This window comes from Cheilinus undulatus, linkage group 12 (assembly GCF_018320785.1).
Source record: "Cheilinus undulatus linkage group 12, ASM1832078v1, whole genome shotgun sequence".
In the NCBI taxonomy this organism is placed as follows: domain Eukaryota; kingdom Metazoa; phylum Chordata; class Actinopteri; order Labriformes; family Labridae; genus Cheilinus; species Cheilinus undulatus.
Genome location: NC_054876.1, coordinates 22455844 through 22475614, shown reverse-complemented (window position 1 = coordinate 22475614; position 19771 = coordinate 22455844). Strand labels below are relative to the sequence as shown.

The 19771-nt window shown below is 42.1% G+C and overlaps 1 protein-coding gene across 1 annotated transcript in view; it reads left to right on the top strand.

Annotated features, from left to right (window-relative positions):
- Window positions 1-12674: 12674 nt before the first annotated feature.
- The window catches only part of caln2 (calneuron 2), a 34391-nt gene continuing 27294 nt past the window's right edge, over window positions 12675-19771 (top strand). The window contains exons 1-4 of the mRNA XM_041802065.1: window positions 12675-12747; window positions 14288-14374; window positions 15414-15557; window positions 18815-18927. Coding sequence (XP_041657999.1) covers window positions 12675-12747; window positions 14288-14374; window positions 15414-15557; window positions 18815-18927 — 417 coding nt within the window. The remainder of the gene's footprint in view (window positions 12748-14287; window positions 14375-15413; window positions 15558-18814; window positions 18928-19771) is intronic.

Sequence of the window (19771 nt, the reverse complement as noted above, 5' to 3'; positions counted from 1 at the left end):
AACAAGAGCAATAGCCCATCTGAAAGCTTGAAGATTGGTTTTGCGCTTCTCCCAACCAGCCCCTCATGAGTTTTATCCACCAACAAGCTCCACCATTCATTAACTACGACAACCCCTGCCTGTTGAGCTCAGGTGACTGCCGGCCTACTACCTCATTTTGTCTTGGTGCTCTGATTAGCCTGTATCATTACATATTACCAGAGCCCCCAGGTAAAAATAATCCTGTGCGAATAGGGTTTTAGTCAGCAATCTGGCTCACAACAAGCATCAGCCAAAACACGTATCATTTATGATAGACCAAGTAAGGCTCTCGCTGAGTCTAAGGCTCTAACTGAAAAGTAATCTATTTTCTATTTTACTTTGTGCCTCATTTTAAAGCATAGACTGGATATTGTAGTGTTCTTGTTTCATGTGTAGGAATTGAAACTTAGTCTACATTAACATAACCACAAAAAAAAAACTGCATCTCACATGCACACGAAACAAAACTGCAAATCACACACACTTCTACACTACCTCACAACATCTCTACAACACAAAACACTCACAGCATTGCCAGTCTGATGCCTCTTGGTGGATGGCAATGGACTATACTCTGCTGTCCTTTGGAACCCGCTGCAACCGTCAACCAACTCCCCCAACAGTCAAAGCCGGCCCACGAAAGTCCAACAAGCCAACCCAAGAAAGCCAGGAAAGCCAACCCTGGAAGTTTCGAACGCCGCTTGGCACCACAGATGTAATACAAAACTTAAATTTTAGAGTACAGTAAGGTAAACTATGTTACATTAAGTTACGATACATTACATCATATTACATATAAGACACAAAGGAGAACATCAGATAATATTTATTAGGACATGATTTGATCTATCAAGATCGGACACAATGAGATATTACACTATCTGTTAGAATAAGATGCATCACAATATGATACACCTCATTGTCCCTCTTGTACAAGAGCTTCTACTGTTCTTGCTCTGTGGAGTGTAAAAGAGTTATTGGATAGTGATCCAACAATGAGACCTTGGCGTGCTTGCGTGTGGTTGAGTGTTCGAGTCTTTTTGGCTGAAAGTCAGTTTTGCAGAACAAATACACATCGGGCAGCTTTAATGTGCGTCTGGGACAAGAGAAGAACCAGGAGCAGATGGACTGAAGACTAAATTTCCTCCAAGCTCACAAACTATGCACACCATCACACCGACTCACACAGACCTTTCTGCACACGCTGTTTGCTGTCTGTCTCTGTCTCATGCACTGATACACACTGCTATTTTCACTCCTGCTGTCCTCTACAGATCACCAGAGCAGACTCCCATGGCTCTTAACCTTTTACACCATCTTTGTTTCAATGCACAGTGAGTGTCCTTTTTTCCTCCCTGTGCTCTGATTCCAAGAACCACAGAGGATTAACATTTCAAATACCAGTGAAGAGAAGAGGGGAGAGCAGAGGAGAAGAGGACAGGAGAGGAAAGAGGATGTTTATACTTTGACAATGTCTCTTGTGACAAAGACATCTCTACTTCTGTCTCTATCTCTCCTGTCTCGCAGCAGCCTGCTCACGAAATACTCGTGGGATATGTCTTCCTCCCTCCAAGTCTTCCTCTCTTCCCTTCACCTCGACTCGCTTCAGTTCACTGTGTACTATTGGCAGGAATATTACATGAAGCATATTGCCAAAAGTGTCAAAATATTACATTGGGAGAGCCCTCAGGGGGGCAGCTCTCATGAATCAAAGCAAAGTCTCTGTGATCATATGACAGCAGGGGCCGTGGCTGATTGATGCCCTGTCGAGCTCTGAGGTCTCTTGGTGAGGTGTTGGGTGACAGTGGGGATTATCTGGAGGAACAGGAAGTCACAGGATCTAACGTTGGGGTTTAGAAGAAACAACGCAGAATGACAGGACTGCATGCTTTTCCTCTGCGGACTGACGAGGCAGCACATAGTGCAAACAGGAGAAAGACAGAGCGAAAATGATCTTAAGATTATACCGAGTTCCTGATTGTACTCCTATGGTATTTATCAGAACAATAACAGGCGAATACTTTTCTTGAGACTCCATTGAATTATAATGAGATTATATAATTTGTCACTGTGATTGTGCCATGAGGAGACAGCGGTTTCTCCCCAGAAATGAGCATTAACAGAGTGGAAGGAACAATGTTCCCTCCGCAGGAGATTGTGTTTCTAAAAAGGATTCGCGGCTGCACTGGGAGCCTGGGTTTCAATACAAAAATGCTTCTTACCTGTGTGTTCCCTCTCTTGCACACACATGCAAGGTTTATTTAGACACTCTGTGTGTGTTTGTGCTCTGCAGGGAGAAGATGCCATTCCACCATGTGCGGGCGGGCCTGCTCTATCCAGACAACTACCTGAGCAGCTCCCTGACGGAGGGCAGCGAAGCCTTTCAGCTCACCAGCATCTCCACCGAGGAGTTGGGAGGTGAGTGTGCCCATAGCAAGAGAGAGGGAGAGCGAGGTGGGAGGTGGTGGGGGTACACTGTGGGGTATTAGCAATTAATGTTCCACTCCTGGAACAATGCAGTTACAATGCTCCAATTCTCAAGGGAGAAATTTTTCCATTTAGCCATTTTGTCAGAGCCTGACTGGATGCATTGGTTTCCAATTATGCTGCTTAGGAAATAAACTCAGTCACTGGACTCTGAATGAAGCAGTGCGTGACAAAAATAAAAGATATATGGGCAGGCCTAAGTGTGGATACCAAAACACTGATATTTTCAACAGTAATTCCCCCTTTTTTTTTTTTACATTCTTGCATGAAAATTTGACTCCACCAGGTCTCACTAATGTGGTCAATAAACATTCCTCTTTTTTGTATGACAACCAAATGCACCAAATGTATTCAATATATCCTTGTTAGAAACTGAATTTTATTCATTTAAAATGCATAACCTTTAAGATTTTATCAGTCAACCAATACATTATTCTTTATATGTATACTACCAACTCACCACCAGTGTCATCTCAGGACATGTTATACAAAGACACCCTTACTCGTTCACATATCAACAAGGAAATTAAATTGACACATTATAAGCATAGCACTTGACAATATTAAGCAAAGTATCAGAGGTAAGGAAAGACTCATGTTAACAAGTGTTGCAACTCTATCAGGCTTACAGAGAGAAGGAAGGAGACAAACAGACACAAAACCAAAAACCAAAAAAACCAAAAACAGTTATTACTACTAGAATTGGCAGTGTGTCTGTCTGTCTTGATTTTCACGCCATACCGTTTCTCCAGTTGTCCTTGAGTCATCATTCGGGGACTTCTGCTGTGTTCCATTTACCTCAGAAATCAGATGTCGGAACTGGGAATGATGTCACTGTTTTCTTAAAGCTCCACAAAAAAGTGTGCAAGCTGTGCACACTTAAACCTTGTGAATAAGTCAACATGCACAGCTTTAATGCTCGCCTGTGTTTTTGGCCTGTCACCACACATACGCACAAGTGTGCAGACGCTGAGCTCATGTGCAGATATTTTGAGGAAAAAAAACTCCTTTGCATGCATTGCATTAGGCATCTAATGACAAGGTTGGTAAGAGCAAGGTATTAATAGTGTAAGGATTAGCCTAGTGTCTGCAAGAGCTGATGGACGTGCACTGCAGTTTTTGGCACGCAAACTTTCCAGAGATCAGGAAACAATTCTACCTCTGTCAGACTTTAAAAAAAAGATATGTACGTAAGGTCAGTAAATTTCACTTTAACATTGCTATTACTAAGCCATAACCAGGAGTTAAATCAGTCTAAGACTCCCAGCTGCCTTTCTAATCCATGTGTGGCACTGTTATGCATAGTAAGGATGTGGTTGTTTTCCTAGGGTTTCATTGATTCAGAGAGGATACTTAATCAGGCTGGTGATTCAGTGAATATATCAGTTTTGCCTTTAATAAAATGCACTCTGTTATACTAATCATTTAACATGAATTGTCAAAATCTGTGCAGGATGTTGGGGGGATTTGACAAACCTGTTCCGTGTGGATTAAGATGAGTCCAGTACAGGGCTCTAAGTATAATTTCAAAAGTGCCTCCTTAAATCTGGGTATTTGGCTTTTGCTAACAAAAAGTCATGTTCTGCGAATCATCACCTTTTAAACAAACTTAAAGTAAATCACATCATGTATTCGCATAAGAAAACCAAGGCACATGGGAAAAAAGAGCTCAAACTGTCTGTTTTAAGCATCCACCACAGCGTACAGCAATGTGCTTGACATATCAAGACGGTTACCGTGGTAATAACTTACTTGCCATGACTACAAATCCATCATGACAAAATATCCCGCATGTTTGATATTTATGATTCTCGGTCGGACTGTCTCCGACAGAATTCCTATCTCAACCAATGACAGCGAGCAGACTGGTAGCGTCAACAACTGGATGATAAAAGCGGCAGTCAGATCTGATCAGGCAAGGATCATCTAGTGCACTAGCCTCCCCATCAAATTCTTAATGAAAAATCTGGACCCCAGTGTCTGAAAAATGCCAACCAATCAGAATAATTTAATAAAAAAACTGTGCAGTTTGGACATAATAAGTTAAAATGTGAACAAAGGAATGAAAAAAAAATGTTTTACAAGCAATTCATATACTGTTTTCTCAAGGTTCCTGCTTGTCAGAGGGAAGGTTTTCCTCACCACTGTTATGAGGCTAAATACTGCTAGTCCTGAGCTCATAGTGATTAACTTTGCAAACTAGTGCATACTTCTGAAAACACCACCATTTTCATAGCTGTGCACACTTGGCTATCTTTAGGGGTTTTTTGGAATCTCAAAGCGGGCTTTCATGTGTTTTGCACTGAGGATGGGCCTCTTTCTAGCCACTCTTCCATGCAGCTTTCCCTCAACCCAGTTTCCCAGTTCTTGCTGTTGAAAAACAGCCCCACAGCATGATGCTGCCACCACCATGCATCAATGCTGGGATGGTATTGGGCAGGTGATGAACAGTGCCTGGCTTCCTCCAGACATAATGTTTAGGGTTGAAGCCAGAGAGTTCAATCTTTGTTCATCAGACCACAAAATCTTGTTTTTCATTGTCTGAGTTTTTTTAGGTCCTTTTTTGCAAACTCCAAACAGGATTTGTGTTGTGCACTGAGGAGAGACTTCTGTCTAGCCTCTGAATAAACGTTTTTGGAGTAAAAATTTCACTTTGTCCACACAAACATTTGTGTGTAAAAAGTCTTTGTATGTTCACTGTTCACTGCTCTAACTCTAATCCATGTGCATGGCTGATGTTATAAAAATTTCTGAGACTAACAACAGAAAATGATTCTGGTTTCAATAGATGGTTTTCCCTTTTAGACATGGCCTAAGGTGCTTAGTCTTCTGACTTACAATACAATACAATACAAGAACTTTATTTGTCCCCGAAGGGAAATTCAATGACTTATCCCCTTATCAAGTTTAATTTGGTTCTCTTTCTCTAACTGATATAGTTCGTTGTAGCTGCATAGAGTATCTGAATGAAGTGGTGTCTTATCTGTCAAAACCAACCTGTTTCCAACCTGTTTGATTATCTGACTACTTTTTACTCCATCAGACACGTTACATAAATTCTATTAGACAGTTTTAGAACAAATCTGTCTCAAATGATGGCTGAAGCTGAAAGTGAACGATTAAAAACTGCAGTTTTCCTCAAAATTGGCTTGAACTGACACAGATACATTTAACTTTCATGCTGACTTTTCAGTGAATGCCTGTGTTGCTGCCGGCTGTGGAGTCCTAATGCATACTGCATTACATTTGAGTTCTGATTTGAAGCAACACTATGATATAACCTAACCGGCTGCATACAAGTCTTCTTCAATGCAAAGAATTCATACATTTTCGACAAGTGTCCCTTTGGTTGTAAAGGAAGCAGCTCATCTTCCAGCGAGCGAAGACAGAGTGTGTTTTCCAGCTGAAGCTGTTTGTTTGTGTTTATACATGTGGCCTATTGTAGTTTGCTCGAATGAGCTCTGGTATGAACTACTTTGTCGCATAAATCTTTTAATCCGATGTCTCTTGTGCACAACTCGACTCAACCCAGTTCACTGAAACAGTTGTTGTGGTGTTAAGGCAGAGGGAGTGTGTGTATAGTGACTGAAATGTCTTGTCTTCATTGGCTGCTCTGGCCTTTGTCTGCATTCTGTCTGTCAAGGGCAGCGGGAAGGTTAAAGTAGTTTGGACCTATAGAGCTATTATATAAATTAAATTCAGACTCTTAGACTCCAGAAATTGTGAGAAAGCATTATCTAGGCTCTGACAGCCACAGATCCAACACAGCCAATGGGATTGTTCAACGTGGACAAAATATCCGTGGTGTTTGCTGCCAGCATTTGAAAACTCCTAATCCCACTTCAGAGAGATGCTGAAGGTTCTTGGATCATCTGTTAGCGCAGATAGAAGGCTAGTTAATCACCCCTGTGTTGGGCTCTGTATCCTTTCTCTGGTTTTGAGGCATTTCATCAATCACACTGAGTACATGTACAGTCCTAAGGGGGGGTCGACTTGGTGATACACAGCCACACACGTACGCAGGCAGGGGCCGCGAGCTCACAGACACACAAGCCCCGCACTGTAATACATCACAGAGCAGCTCTATTGAAAATGTACTTTTTGCTGTTGAGCTGCATACAAATACATCTCACTTTGTTTTGTGGGGTCGTACACACACAATCACTGGGTTCCCAATCCTCCCTCTGTGTCTGATTCTCACTTTATTTTGTGAGGAAAAAAAAACAAGGCAGGCTGTGGCTTGGCGCTGGGGTTTAGTCATCAGCTGTAGGGGGTATTTACAGGCTTATACGGGGGGCTTTGAGTGAACTTTGGGTCTCACGCAACTGACAGAGCAAAGACGGGCAACGCAGGAAGATCTGAGACGGACTCATTACACCGAGGAAGGAGGAAGTGGCGTGTCAGGATGAGAATATTAATGACACACAGTCTAAGAGACACAGAGAGAGAGAGATGAACTTCATGTAAAATTCATTGTTTAAGTTGGCAAAAGGATTAGTCTTGGGGAAGTTGTGATTTAAATTCCATCGTGCAGCAGACTATTACTTCTCCCTGATTGTGTGGCTGCTATGAAGATTAGCACAAACGGCGAACGCCAGCTGAAATGACACCCTCTCCCACCCTGAAGTGTTAATATCCACCGAAAAATGGGGTGCTCGTCTGTGAAAGAAGATGTTGAATAAAGTCTTTCCTGCCCTCGCTGTAAAGTCGATAAGCAGCCCCCATCTGAGGCCCGGCCTCCACCTCGTGCTAACTGATTGACAGGCAATTAGCCGCAGATTGACCAGGGTATTTTCTACAAGAGTCCTTAGAGGTTTCAGTAATTGTGCAGCACCGACTGATACCTCGTGAGCTGTGTGCGTTTACTTACAATATCAAGTTAGAAGGAAGCTTTTTATGTGGGAGGAGAGAGACGGAAACGCTCGTGGCGATGCTGGTGGTGATTGTGCTGCGTGGAGGGATTGGTACAGGCCCGCCGGGGTTTCTAAAATACAATAAGTATAAAGATGTAAGAGAGACAAGGAAATAGAGCGCGAGAGAGAGAAGGGGGAGGGAGTGGGGGAAATCACACTCACCTTGATTTGCCAGAGAGGAAGACTGCAGATACCAGTTAATGTCAAATCCTGTTATCAACAGCAGGGAAGCACCTTTCAGCAACATCCACAGACCTGCTTAATGCTGTTAATCATTAATTTCATCTCAGGCACTCCTCCATCTTGCTGACACCTTCTGATGCTTCATTCTTACAGTGTGGGATTAGGTTTTATGAAGACAAAGACCATACAGCTGGCAATGACTTCGTCCTCTGACATAAACAAAGGAGGTCAATATTCCCTTCAAATCAGAACCTACATACCAATCTACTGCACTGTTACACTGATATTTCTTTGTCACTGCATCTCAGACATGCACTAAAAGCAACTAAAATCTTTTCACATGCGCAAAAATCCTGAAAATTTACTAAAAATTTCAGGTTGAGTTGCTTATGTAAATGTCAAACAACTTTTTTTTTTTTTTTTTTTTTATCCTGACTTCCTTCTGGCTTTTTCCTCAAGCCTCCGAGCAAATTTTTTTCACATAAGGTTGGGGTGTGAGCACAGGAGGAAATACTTATGGCATCTTCACATCATACGACTGTTGAGTGATTGGTGTGGTTGTCATTCTCTTAATTAAACCCTGTTCAGGTCAAAAATTCATGCTGAGATGATTTGAAACTCACAACTGCCCAAGCAACAACCTCCGGTCTGTTGTTGCAATTTTTCTCTGTTGCTGGTGAACAAAGGAAATATTAGACAATCTGCCAGCTGACAAAAAGGTTTATTCTTGCAGGGTTAATCAACACGTACAGCGGTCAGTAAACATCAAAAGACAGAGAGAGAGAGTGAGAGAGAGAGGGAGAGGGAGAGGGTAGCACCTTTATCCTTGAGCAATGCCCCCTCTGTCTGGGCAGAATCCACACCCCTAAAATATACTTCCTGCCCCCTCTGTCTGCTGAGACCTTAACCAAGACCGGGCTTTGTTTCCAGGCGGTCTGGACATCACACGAAAGGACCCTTTGATTCAGTCATGGGCTCCAGGTTTCACACCTTGTCAGGAAACTGGCCCAGCCAGCCTTTGTTGCTTTGTATTTTCATATGCAGTAAGGTCGACACCTTCCTAGTTGTATCGTTTCCCCATGTCTGTAAGAGGATAGGCGTCATAGAAAGAGAACAAAGGAGGATGTTGGGGGAAGACAATGGGAGGGGGGGTAAAAACCCCATTACAGGTCCTCAAAAATGAAGCCAATGTGGATGTGCAAAAAATTGCAATACAGCAAGTGTCCACTTGAGGCTGGCTGCAGGAACACCGGAAGTCTTTTTAAAAAGCCGTTTTTTACACTAGAAATAAACTGGTTTACAGCCTTGTTAAAAAAAACAAAAGTGTCTCATTAGCTAACGTCTTCATGTCCTCTCACTGTACAGGGGGTGTACTTTTTTGTACCACAATCGTTTCGATTATATTGAGGAAAACCTCACTGTGGACAAATTGGCATGTCTCATTTGGTTGACAGATAGCTCGACAGGCAGAACCTACCATTCTGTCAACCAGAATGCTAGCTACCTAGCTGACAGGAAGTCGCGCTTTGTGTGCAGGCTGTTAGGTTGATCCAAAGTTCGGCTGAGACAGCCATTTCAATATGGAAGCCACCACAGATTGGCTTCAACAGCAGTTTTAGTAAGCAGACAGCTGACATCACACAGGCTTTTTTCAATTCTTTTTACAGTCTATGGTGAGGCCGCTGTGCAGCATTATAAAAGCCTGTCGGTTCACACCGCTGCAGCTGAAGGAGACAAACCATTCAATGACTCTCACAGTTGCTCAATTTAAGAGAGGCATCTGGCTGCAGCCCTCGGGCAAACCTCTACACTGGGGCGTTCGGCTGGAGACCTCTATGGTGGGGCGAAACCTCTCCGCTGGGGCGTGACGTACATTGCCCAAGTTATTGACCTCTAAGCTGGGGCGTGACATATATTGCCCAAGCCAGCGGACCTTTACGCTAGGGTGTGACGTATATTACCCGCAACGAAATTTCAGCTCTATCCACTTGCCAACAGGCTGACCCTAAATCTAACCAGTCGGGTTTTGATGCCTAAATCTAACAAGTCGGATTTAATCGCCTAAACCTAACCAGTAGGATTTTAATGCCTAAACCGAACCAGTCGGGTTTTAATAGCGTAGCCCCGTACTGTGCTATGCTTACGTGTCACAAGCACAGCGGTGTAGCCATGCTAACAACAGCTAGGTCATGCTAACAACAGCTAACACGCTGCAGGCTTGGGCAATGTACGTCAGGCCCCAGCGAAGAGGTTTCGCCCCACTATAGAGGTCTCCAGCCAAACGCCCCAGCGTAGAGGTTTGCTCGAGGGCTGCAGCCAGACCCTCTTGCAATTTAAAGTGATTTATTTCTTTGTTTGTGCTGCAAAAAGGTCTATGGAAGTGGTCATCATGTATTGTTTTTTTCCCTGTATCTTTATCATCTTGATAAGGTGGTATGATTCCTGCTCATCACTTTCATAGCACATAACAACACAAAAGTGCTTTGCCAGCTCAGTTTTGTTTTAATTAAGATATCTGTGGAGAATCATATTTTGTACCACAAATTTAGCTGCTACAGTCTTGAATTTCTTATGTATTAGCTAGTATAGCAGTGGGTGTCCTGCTAATGTGTACAGCTGATGGAGGGAACAGGAGTATTTATCAGGCTAAAGTTTCTATGTGAAAAGTTGACAATACAAAAAAACTGATCAGGTATTGGAGCGTATGCCGGTATGGCACATTGCCTGCATCAACTTCGTTCCTGTCCTGTTACAGCCACTGATGGCCATCCTCCAGGCCTGAACCAGTCCAGTGCCACATCTCTTCAGGTATCCTCCCAGTTGCCCCCTCCACGATGTCTGGACCAGCTCATCAGGTCCTGGGCACCCAGTCTGAGTTGAGTTGGATCATGCTGGGAAAGTGTACCAGGTGCCCATAAAAGCTCATCTGTCGTTCCTGTATCGAGCAGCCAACCCTTCCCATCTTTGCTCTACTGAGCACTTTAGCATTAGACACACAGTCTTGCGAAAATACCCAGACATACGCCAAACAAAAGTTGTCACAAAGGAGTCCAGCTAGCGCCTCTGGCCATCAGTCAAAGTCCAGGCCTCACAAGAGTATTGAAAGACTGGACCAAAGAGTAAAAGACTCCAACTCAGATTTTAGGAACACAGCATGATTTTTTTTCTCATGAAAAACTCTTCTTTGAACAAGTATTTGTTATCCATAACCCATTTTTATCTGACTGGAGCTTTCAAACACAAGCTGTGTGGGATTTCACAAACTGGATCGCAGAACATATCATCAGATGGCCTGATCTGAGCTGCAACAGCTCAGTTCAGACAGCTGCAACTGTCCCCAGCATCCTACAGTGGTCTTGCTGTGTCCTGAATCTTTGGTCTGAAGTGGGCTTTAGGGTGCACTCATAGTTGGCCCATATCATGTTAGAGCATGCATGTGCCCCCTCCCCAGTCCCCTGTACTCACTTTGGGGCTCAAGTGTGGTTGGGTATAATATGGATTGGCTAGTATGAGTGAGCCCTCATTCTCTCCTCTGCCAGCCAGTATTTCTTTGTCCACTTGTTTGTTGATACTAGGAACATATCAAATTTCAGAGAGAGAAAATCTTCAGCTGTGAGGTGCATGTGTGAGAAAGATTTTAGAAATATTCAGGGTTGTATATGTGGAAAAGGCTTGAGATGTTCATCCTCTTACATTTGAATATAAAATATATAAAACTTTCTACAATAAAAATTAATTTCCGAAAGGCTAAAAAGCTTAAAATTAATCAATTTCACTATTAATTGAAGTCAAATGAGAATATGATAAATAATAAGTATTAACATGATAAATAAATAATGCTTATCAGTAGTCCCAGTGGTCTAATCCTTTAAAATGCTTTGATACTGATAGTGACATATTCGGATGTAAGATCAAGGCTTAGTTAGTTTTTCAGTCTTTACATGGGTTTGGGAAATATCTCTTTCTCAGGCCTTTCCTCTGTCATTATCACAAATTAGTCATGATTAAACATCTAATGTGATAAGAGCCAAGCTTGTCTCCCCCATTCTTTCCATTCATTTTATTCCAAAGATTATTTCTGGGCCTTTTTGCCTTCATTAGACAGGATAGCTGGAGAGAGACAGGAAATATGAGGAGAGAGTGGGGGAAGACATGCACCAAACAGCACCAGGATAAGGATTCAAACCTGCGACCAGTCAGTCTTAAGAAGAGTTAAGGCTCAAGGTGAGAAGATGCCGTTTTCTGTGGTTCAGGAGTTGCTAAGAACAATACACCTGCAGCCCATCTCCTGGGCCCGTCTGTGTGGCTCATGTTCCGCTGACTCCAGCCTCCACGTGAAGCTCTCCTAAGTTCTTGATTCTGCTTTGTTTGACAGTCCTCTGAAGGCTGAGCTCATCCCTGTTGCTTGTGCACCTTTTCTTACCACACTTTTCTCTTCAAGTCAACTTTCCATCAATATGATTTGATAAGCCTCTGAGAACAGCCTGCCCTTGCAGCAATGACCTCATATGGCTTACCCTCATTGTGAAGGGTGACAATGATTGTCTTCTGAACAATAGTCAAGTCAGCAGTTGTGTGTACTGAAACAGAGTGAGAGAATAAAGGATCGGGAAACCTTTGCAAATTTGACATAATTGGAATATTTTGAGATCGTGGATTTTTTTGTTTTGTGAGCTGTAAGCCATAATTATCAAGATTAAAACAAAAAAGGCCTTGAAATGTTTCACTTTGCTCACTTACAAATTGTACTTTTTTTTGTAAATAACAGAGGAGAAATTAAAGTTTATGGGATATTCTAATTTTTGAGATGCACCTGTGCATATTTCCTAGAATCAAACAGCTGTTCACCTTTACCTTTAGATGTAAACTAAATGTTTTCATGCAGAATGAGCCATGAAATTTACAGGCGGATTGGTGCAGCATCAGCAGTTTTGCACGCACCATTATGTACCATTGTGTCATAGACGGAAGGCAAAGCTTTACTGGTCAGTCTTCTTTCCAGCCTTCACCTATGGATGTGAGCTTCAGATAGTGATTGAAAGAATGAGATTGTGGGTTCAAGCAGTCGACATGAGATTCCTCAGGAGGGTGTCTGGGCTCAGCCTTGAGACGGGGTTAGGAGCTCGGACATCTGGAGCGATCTGTAAGTAGAGCTCCTGCTCCTTCACATTAAAAGGAGCTGGTTGAGGTGGTTCAGGCATCTGATCAGGATGTCTCTTGTTTGCCTCACTGTGGAAAACTTCCGGGCACATCCAACTGGGAGGAGACCCCAGGTCATATCCAGAACTGGTCTAAGGAATTATAGCCCATCTGGCCTGGAAACACTTTTGAATCCCTCAGGAGGAACTGCCAACCTGACCTGACCTGACCTGGAAAAGTGGAAGAAGATGGATGAATAAATGTTTTCATTTATATTCTTTATCAAATCCTGCATTTGTGAATGCAAACAGCAGAGTTTTCCCCCAGACTTCACTCTAAATTTGAACCCCCCTCCCCCATCCCTCCATTGTCTGACAGGCAAAACTGCAGGAAAGCTTCCTGCTTCAACAGATCTTGCTTAAGCAACCAAGTCAAGATATTTTCTTGGTTGGTTAGCCTGAAATGTTCCTGATTTTTTAGCATTCCATTCCAGTGTGTGAAAATGGCTTTACATTTAGTTTTCTTATATACACTGCCTGGCCGAAAAAAAAAAGTCACCACCAAAAAAAGGTCACACACTCTAATATTTCGTTGGACCACCTGTAGGTTTGATTACAGCACGCATTCACTGTGGCATTGTTTTGATAAGCTTCTGCAGTGTCACAAGATTTATTTCCATCCAGTGTTGCATTAATTTTTCACCAAGATCTTGTATTGATGATGGGAAGGTCTGACCACTGCACAAAGCCTTCTCCAACACATCCCAAAGATTCTCAATGGGGTTAAGGTCTGGACTCTGTGGTGGCCAATCCATGTGTGAAAATGATGTCTCATCTTGGAATATGCCCGTGCCATTAGGGAAGAAAAAATCCATTGATGGAATAACCTGGTCAATCAGTATATTCAGGTAGTCAGCTGACCTCATTCTTTGGGCACATAGTGTTGCTAAACCTAGACCTGACCAACTGTAGCGACCCCAGATCATAGCACTGCCCCCACAGGCTTGTACAGTAGGCACTAGGCATGATGGGTGCATCACTTCACCTGCCTCTCTTCTTACCCTGATCTGCCCATCACTCTGGAACAGGGTAAATCTGGACTCATCAGACCACATGACCTTCTTCCATTCCTCCAGAGTTCAATCTTTATGCTCCCTAACAAACTGAAGCCTTTTTTGCATGCCAATGATTTGACCCTTCTTAAACAGACTAACATCTTTTCCATGACCACAGGATGTGTCTTTCGACATGGTTGTTTAAGAAATGAGAAGTTACTCATTGCATCAGTTGGGGTTAAATAACTTGTTGCCAGCTGAAAGATAATCACCCATGCAGTATTTATCCAATAGGAGGCTCGTACCTATTTGCTTAGTTAAATCCAGGTGGCGACTGCTTTTTTTTTTTTTTTTTTTTTGGCCAGGCAGTGTATTATTGATTGTTTAAACTTGTTTACATCTGTTTGCATATCTAGCAGAAATGAGAGTAATCATTATTTATTTGGAGCTTTGTAAAGCCAGTTTTCATTCCTTTTATCTCCTTTTTTAGGTCTTTACCAGCCCCAAGGAATATTTGGCTTTTTAGCAACTAATTCTCATCTTTCTGCAAAAGCTGCAAACTGTGTTGATGCTTTTGGTGAGATTTTAAAGCTTTATCACTGAAAACAAGCTCCAGCTGTATCTTGAAACAAAGCTTTAAGAGCAACGAGAGTTTACGACGACAGTAAAGTTGTGAGCTTAAAAGTAAAGGCAAATAGTGGAAATTGACAAATGAGGTGAGCTGCAGAATCAGGGAATAAATCTGTTTGTTTGTAGCTTTTGCTGCTCTTTTTAAATGAAAAAGAAGTCATTTAATCATGTCATGTCGTGGAAATATCGATCACGACCACTTCAGAGCTAAAGAATGATTGTGGTAATGATTGAAATGGGATGCAGACAGCTGTCTCCAGTGTCAGTGTCACACAGTTTGATGCCCCAACAATCCTCACAGGCAGTCTTTAAGAGGTTTTGCAGCGCTATGACAACATCACGCTATTTCTGGCTTTGCTCCTGAGAGACAACAGTCATTATTCACACAACCACAAGATCCGTGGTGTTACAAGCTGCATAGATGGGAATATGAAAACAGACGTCTTGCAGAAAGAAAATGATGCACACATTTCTCAAATGAAGCAAATGGGGAGCTGTGAAGAACATGGTAGTAACATGGGAAAATGTTGCAGATTTCTGCCATAGCGTTAGCACCAGATATAATGAATACATGGCACAAAAAAACAGAAGCATCCTTCTTTGGCACCATCTCAGGAAAGACCAGAGAAATCCCTCAATCATTTTAGTTCCAGCCGCAGATTTTTATTGACCACAAAGTACAAAGATGGATTGATATTTTTATCTGCTGTGATGAGCCCTCAACCTGCCAGACACAACAGCACAAGGGAAGGAAAATAAATGAAAAAGCAAAGGAGAAGTGAAACACACACTCACATCTTACATCATGCATGCCAAAGTCACCTGAAAGCTTAACATCAGCACCAACAAGATGGAATGAACATAAATGAGTCGACTGCAATGTTTGGCGTGTATTTCACAAGACATGTTAACCTCCAGGGACAGACTGAAAGCAGGCAGACGTAAACATAAATGTAAAGTGATATATTGTGTGTTTTGTTGTGCAGAGATCCGTGAGGCGTTCCGTGTTTTGGATCGTGATGGGAATGGTTTCATCTCCAAACAAGAGCTGGGTATGGCCATGCGGTCCCTGGGTTACATGCCCAGTGAGGTGGAGTTGGCCATCATCATGCAGAGACTGGACATGGACGGTGAGCAGGTCACACACTTGAGTGAATGCAGGGAGCACAAACACACATGCAAATACACACTTCTTAAAAGCACGAGAGTATGCCTGTTTAGCATATTCTGCATGAGTTTAATGTTTGTTTATAGCTGTTATGCCTGAGAAGAGTTGTTTTCCTTCCAAAGAAAGTAGGAATATATTTGTGCTGAATTATAATGTTATGTTAATGAAAAAACATCCATATATGATGCCAGAATCACACAATTTGAAGCCTCCCTCACAGATGCTTTAAGCAGAATGGGAGTTGAGTTGCAGCTTCCTTCAAAACAGTTTCTCCAAAAATGGTTTCTAAACTGGCCTAAGAGCAGCAGCAGGTGGTCAATTGTCAAAAGCTAATTCACGCCGACAGAATAAAAAAGAAACGAGCTTCCAAAACCTCAGCTCTGCTTGTAAATTCACAAAGGATTACAATTACTCCTAAGCAGTCCCTGCATCACAAACAAGCTTGACAGTCTTTCAGCTGCCTCTTATCTGCCTGCTCTTGATTCCACAACATGAGGTAAATATCAGAGGTCAGAGCTAAAAGCTTTTTGCTTCTGCCTCCATGAGTAGTTTGACCATCCGCGAGCAGCTCACTCTGAGAAGAGACAGCTGCTCTCTGAGAATCCTCTACTTGTGACTTCTATATTCTCCATGTCAGTGCTTATAATGCCCTGAAAATAAGGATGTCAATTATTATCAGCTGTGAAAGAATTTGCATTACAGCTGACCACTTTTTGTTATTTCATAGGTTTTACATCCTTGATCTTAATCCACTGATCTCTTGCATTTTCTCCCTTAGGATTTGGTCAGGAAGTGTTGAAATGTAAGATTTTAGGATATCAATTTAAAGCTCTTGTAAGTATTTTTAAGCTGCTTATGAAACGGACTCAGCATAATACTGGCTTCTCTTTATGACATACAAAAGCAACCTAGACCATAAGAGACAAGATTTAGGGGTGCACAGATGGTCTAGTGGTCTAAGGCGCTACCCATGTATGCGGGCAGCCCGGGTTTGAATCCAGCCTGTGGCTCTTTGCCGCATGTCTCTCCCATTTCCAACTCTATTTACTGTACTCTATCAAACAAAGGCATGAAAAGCCTGCCCTCTCCAAAAAAAGAGACAAGATTTAGCACCCAGCACCCTGTAGAAACAACCTTTGGTTCTAGTTTCCACAACGAAGACTGAGTGGTACCGTTTCTTTTTTTTAATTTTTTTTTGGGGGGGGGGGTTAAAGCAACGTATACATGCACAGGACAGAATCAGAAATCACAGGCTCATTTGGTCCGCAGGGGATGCCAAAAGTGACACAACCGTAAGTTCCTCACAGTTATTTTAAAGGCTGGCTACACGCTAGTAACCTCAAGGATCAAGGACATCTTTATTATCCCCAAGGGGCAGTTTGCTTCACAGCCAGCAGTATCATACAAACACACCATAGGAATAAAATAAAAGTTCAGACACATAAGAAGCCTTTAGACACATAGGAAACGATAGCAATGGCATTAAAATAAATAATTAACCTGACACACCAGATAGAATGTTTCATATTTCCATTACATGGATTTGCCTGATGACAGACATGGAGTCGGGCCAATCCATTGGCTTTGCAAAGTTAACACACTAGACCAGTGTTTCCCAGACTTTATTTCTGGTGAACCACTTCTTACGAGGTACAAGCCAGCACAACCAAACAACTTAGTTTTACTTTTCAAGTCTGCCTTCTGCGCTGTCCTCGGCTGGTTGATTGAGCTGATGGCCGGTGCTTGCTGGATAACCTTAATTCCAGATTCACTCTGGTCCTGACCTGGCACTTTTTATTTTCCAAGCCTGAAAATCACATAGGCTTTCTTTGGCTGTGTGTTCAATACAGTGGATCAGTGCAATGTCTGGACAATTTTAACCCTAATTTTAGGCTCCCACTCAGCCCTCGCATCTATCTGTAAAAAAACTAAGACTATAACTAAAACTAATAAAAACTAAACTAAAACGAAGCTTTTTTGCAAAATGACAACTAAACTAAACTAACAAACCAGCAGTGAAAACTAATAAAAACTAAACTGAAATCAAACACAGAGAGTGAAAACGAAATAAAAATTGAAACTAATGAAAAATCCAAAACTATTATAACCTTGCTGAGAAGTCAATACATGTCGTCCCCTAATCGTTACTTCAAATGGCGGTTGTGTGGTCTCACAGTCTAGCTGAATCATCTGGTGTGTTTGTTTGTTTTAATCTGTAGAAACTGTCTTTATACCTGAGTTCTTGTATGTTTTCAATTAAGGGGCCCAAAATTTCCCAGGTTTCTATTTCTACGGCATTTTAATGAAGCACTAGATCAATCAGGCATTATTTGTAATGCCTAGTTGTAACTGACATTTCCTTGAGAGAAGAGTTTCTATCCCAGCAAATATAAATTAGCATTGCATTATTCTATATAAATATTAAATCTCACCGTACAGGTTTGCACATTCTGCTGCTCTGCTGTGCATTGACTGAAAATACTCCAAAATACACAGCAATTAATTAGGATTCATTTTCACCAGTACTAATTTAATGCTGTCTCCTTATTTCTTGTAATCAGTACCCAATTATATCATTCTTTCAAGGGAACCTCTTGGAAATGTTCACAAATTAGAGACCCGTAAAATAAAGTGTTTTTCTGCCATTGAAGCCAAAGCAGCTGCTGTTAGACAGCTGCATAATATTTCTAGAGCTTCTGAACGTTATCCAATGAGCAAAGCAAACACAACATTAGATAACATTGTAAAGTGGTGGTAATATTAACATTAGAAATATATGATATAATAAGTCAATGCAGTAATTCAAGAGACACTGTCATGCATGTTCACTGCGGAATAATTCATTGGCACGCTGCCTGTTGATTTTTATCTGTAATAGCATGCAGCATTGGAATACATAATGCATACACCAACAGGTTGTGTCCTTAGAATCTGAAAGTGAAAATTGATCACTGAATTCAACACAAAGAAAGATCTCACAACTGCATGCACAGGAAGGCACATACCTTAAATTTGAAGGTGAATGAGTGCTGAAGATGCACATAAGTTTGTTATGGATGAAGGCACATCCATCTGTTGAACTGTCTCTGGGCGCTCCTTTTTTGTTTCAGCAAGCAAATAAAAGTCAGAATAAAATGCATTATTTAGCTCCAGTCTGCCACTCTTCCTGTGTGAGTGTCTGATTGCCTCCTCTGTTTGTGTGCGTGTTTGTGCCCACAGGGGATGGCCAGGTGGACTTTGAGGAGTTCATGACGATACTGGGGCCCAAGCTGCTGTCGTCAGACAACAGAGAAGGATTCCTGGGTAACACCATCGACAACATCTTCTGGCAGGTGAGAGACAAAGCTGAAGTCAGCTTCTCATTGCTCACACACACTTCTTCATTTATCAGCTGCATCCATCACGCCTCCTCTTACTCATTCTTCCTCATCTCTGGCTGTTTTTCAGCAGCCAGTGTGACTCTTACATCCTGAAGCACAGCCCTAGTTTCTGCAGGGAATCCACACAGGCACACACCTACTTAAGTACTAAAACACACACAAAAAACACACTCTCGAGCCCTCCCTTCTACCTACCTCTCCTGTTCACTGACAAAAACAGTCTTTTTTTCTCAGTCAGCTCAAGGCCATGAAGGAATAGAGACCTGCAGAGAATTAAGTGTTTCTTTATGCGAGTATGTGTTTTTGGGTCGAGTGTGGGTATGTTATCTCTTCCATTGTTGCAGACAGTATTACCATAATGAAGATTAGAGGGAAGCTCCCCTGTATGGTGAAAGTCTGAGCTCTTGTGCTTTCAAGTGTCCAGACTTGGCTCAGTGGTGATTAAGTCTAGAGCTCATCTACATGCTTTTGAATGTGCATCCTTTATTTTTGAAAATTGTTGCAGAGAGAAAATGCAACTCTTGCACAGAGTTATATTTTTCTGCCACTTTGGTAAGACATGCAACAATAATGAGAAAAGTGCAGAGTTTTAAATTGTGTGTGTTTCAGGGGGATGGAGGGGTGTTGAGTTAGAGGACGGCTGGTTGAGCAGGGCGACAGCTCGCAAGATGCTGTTTTCTGCTTTCTTTGACTCAAATGAGAGGAGAATCATTTAGAGGGTGACTCACTGAAATGAGGAGGTGTGCATTCCAGGTTACGCAAATCTGCAAAGACCTTCATCCTAGATTTTGTTGTG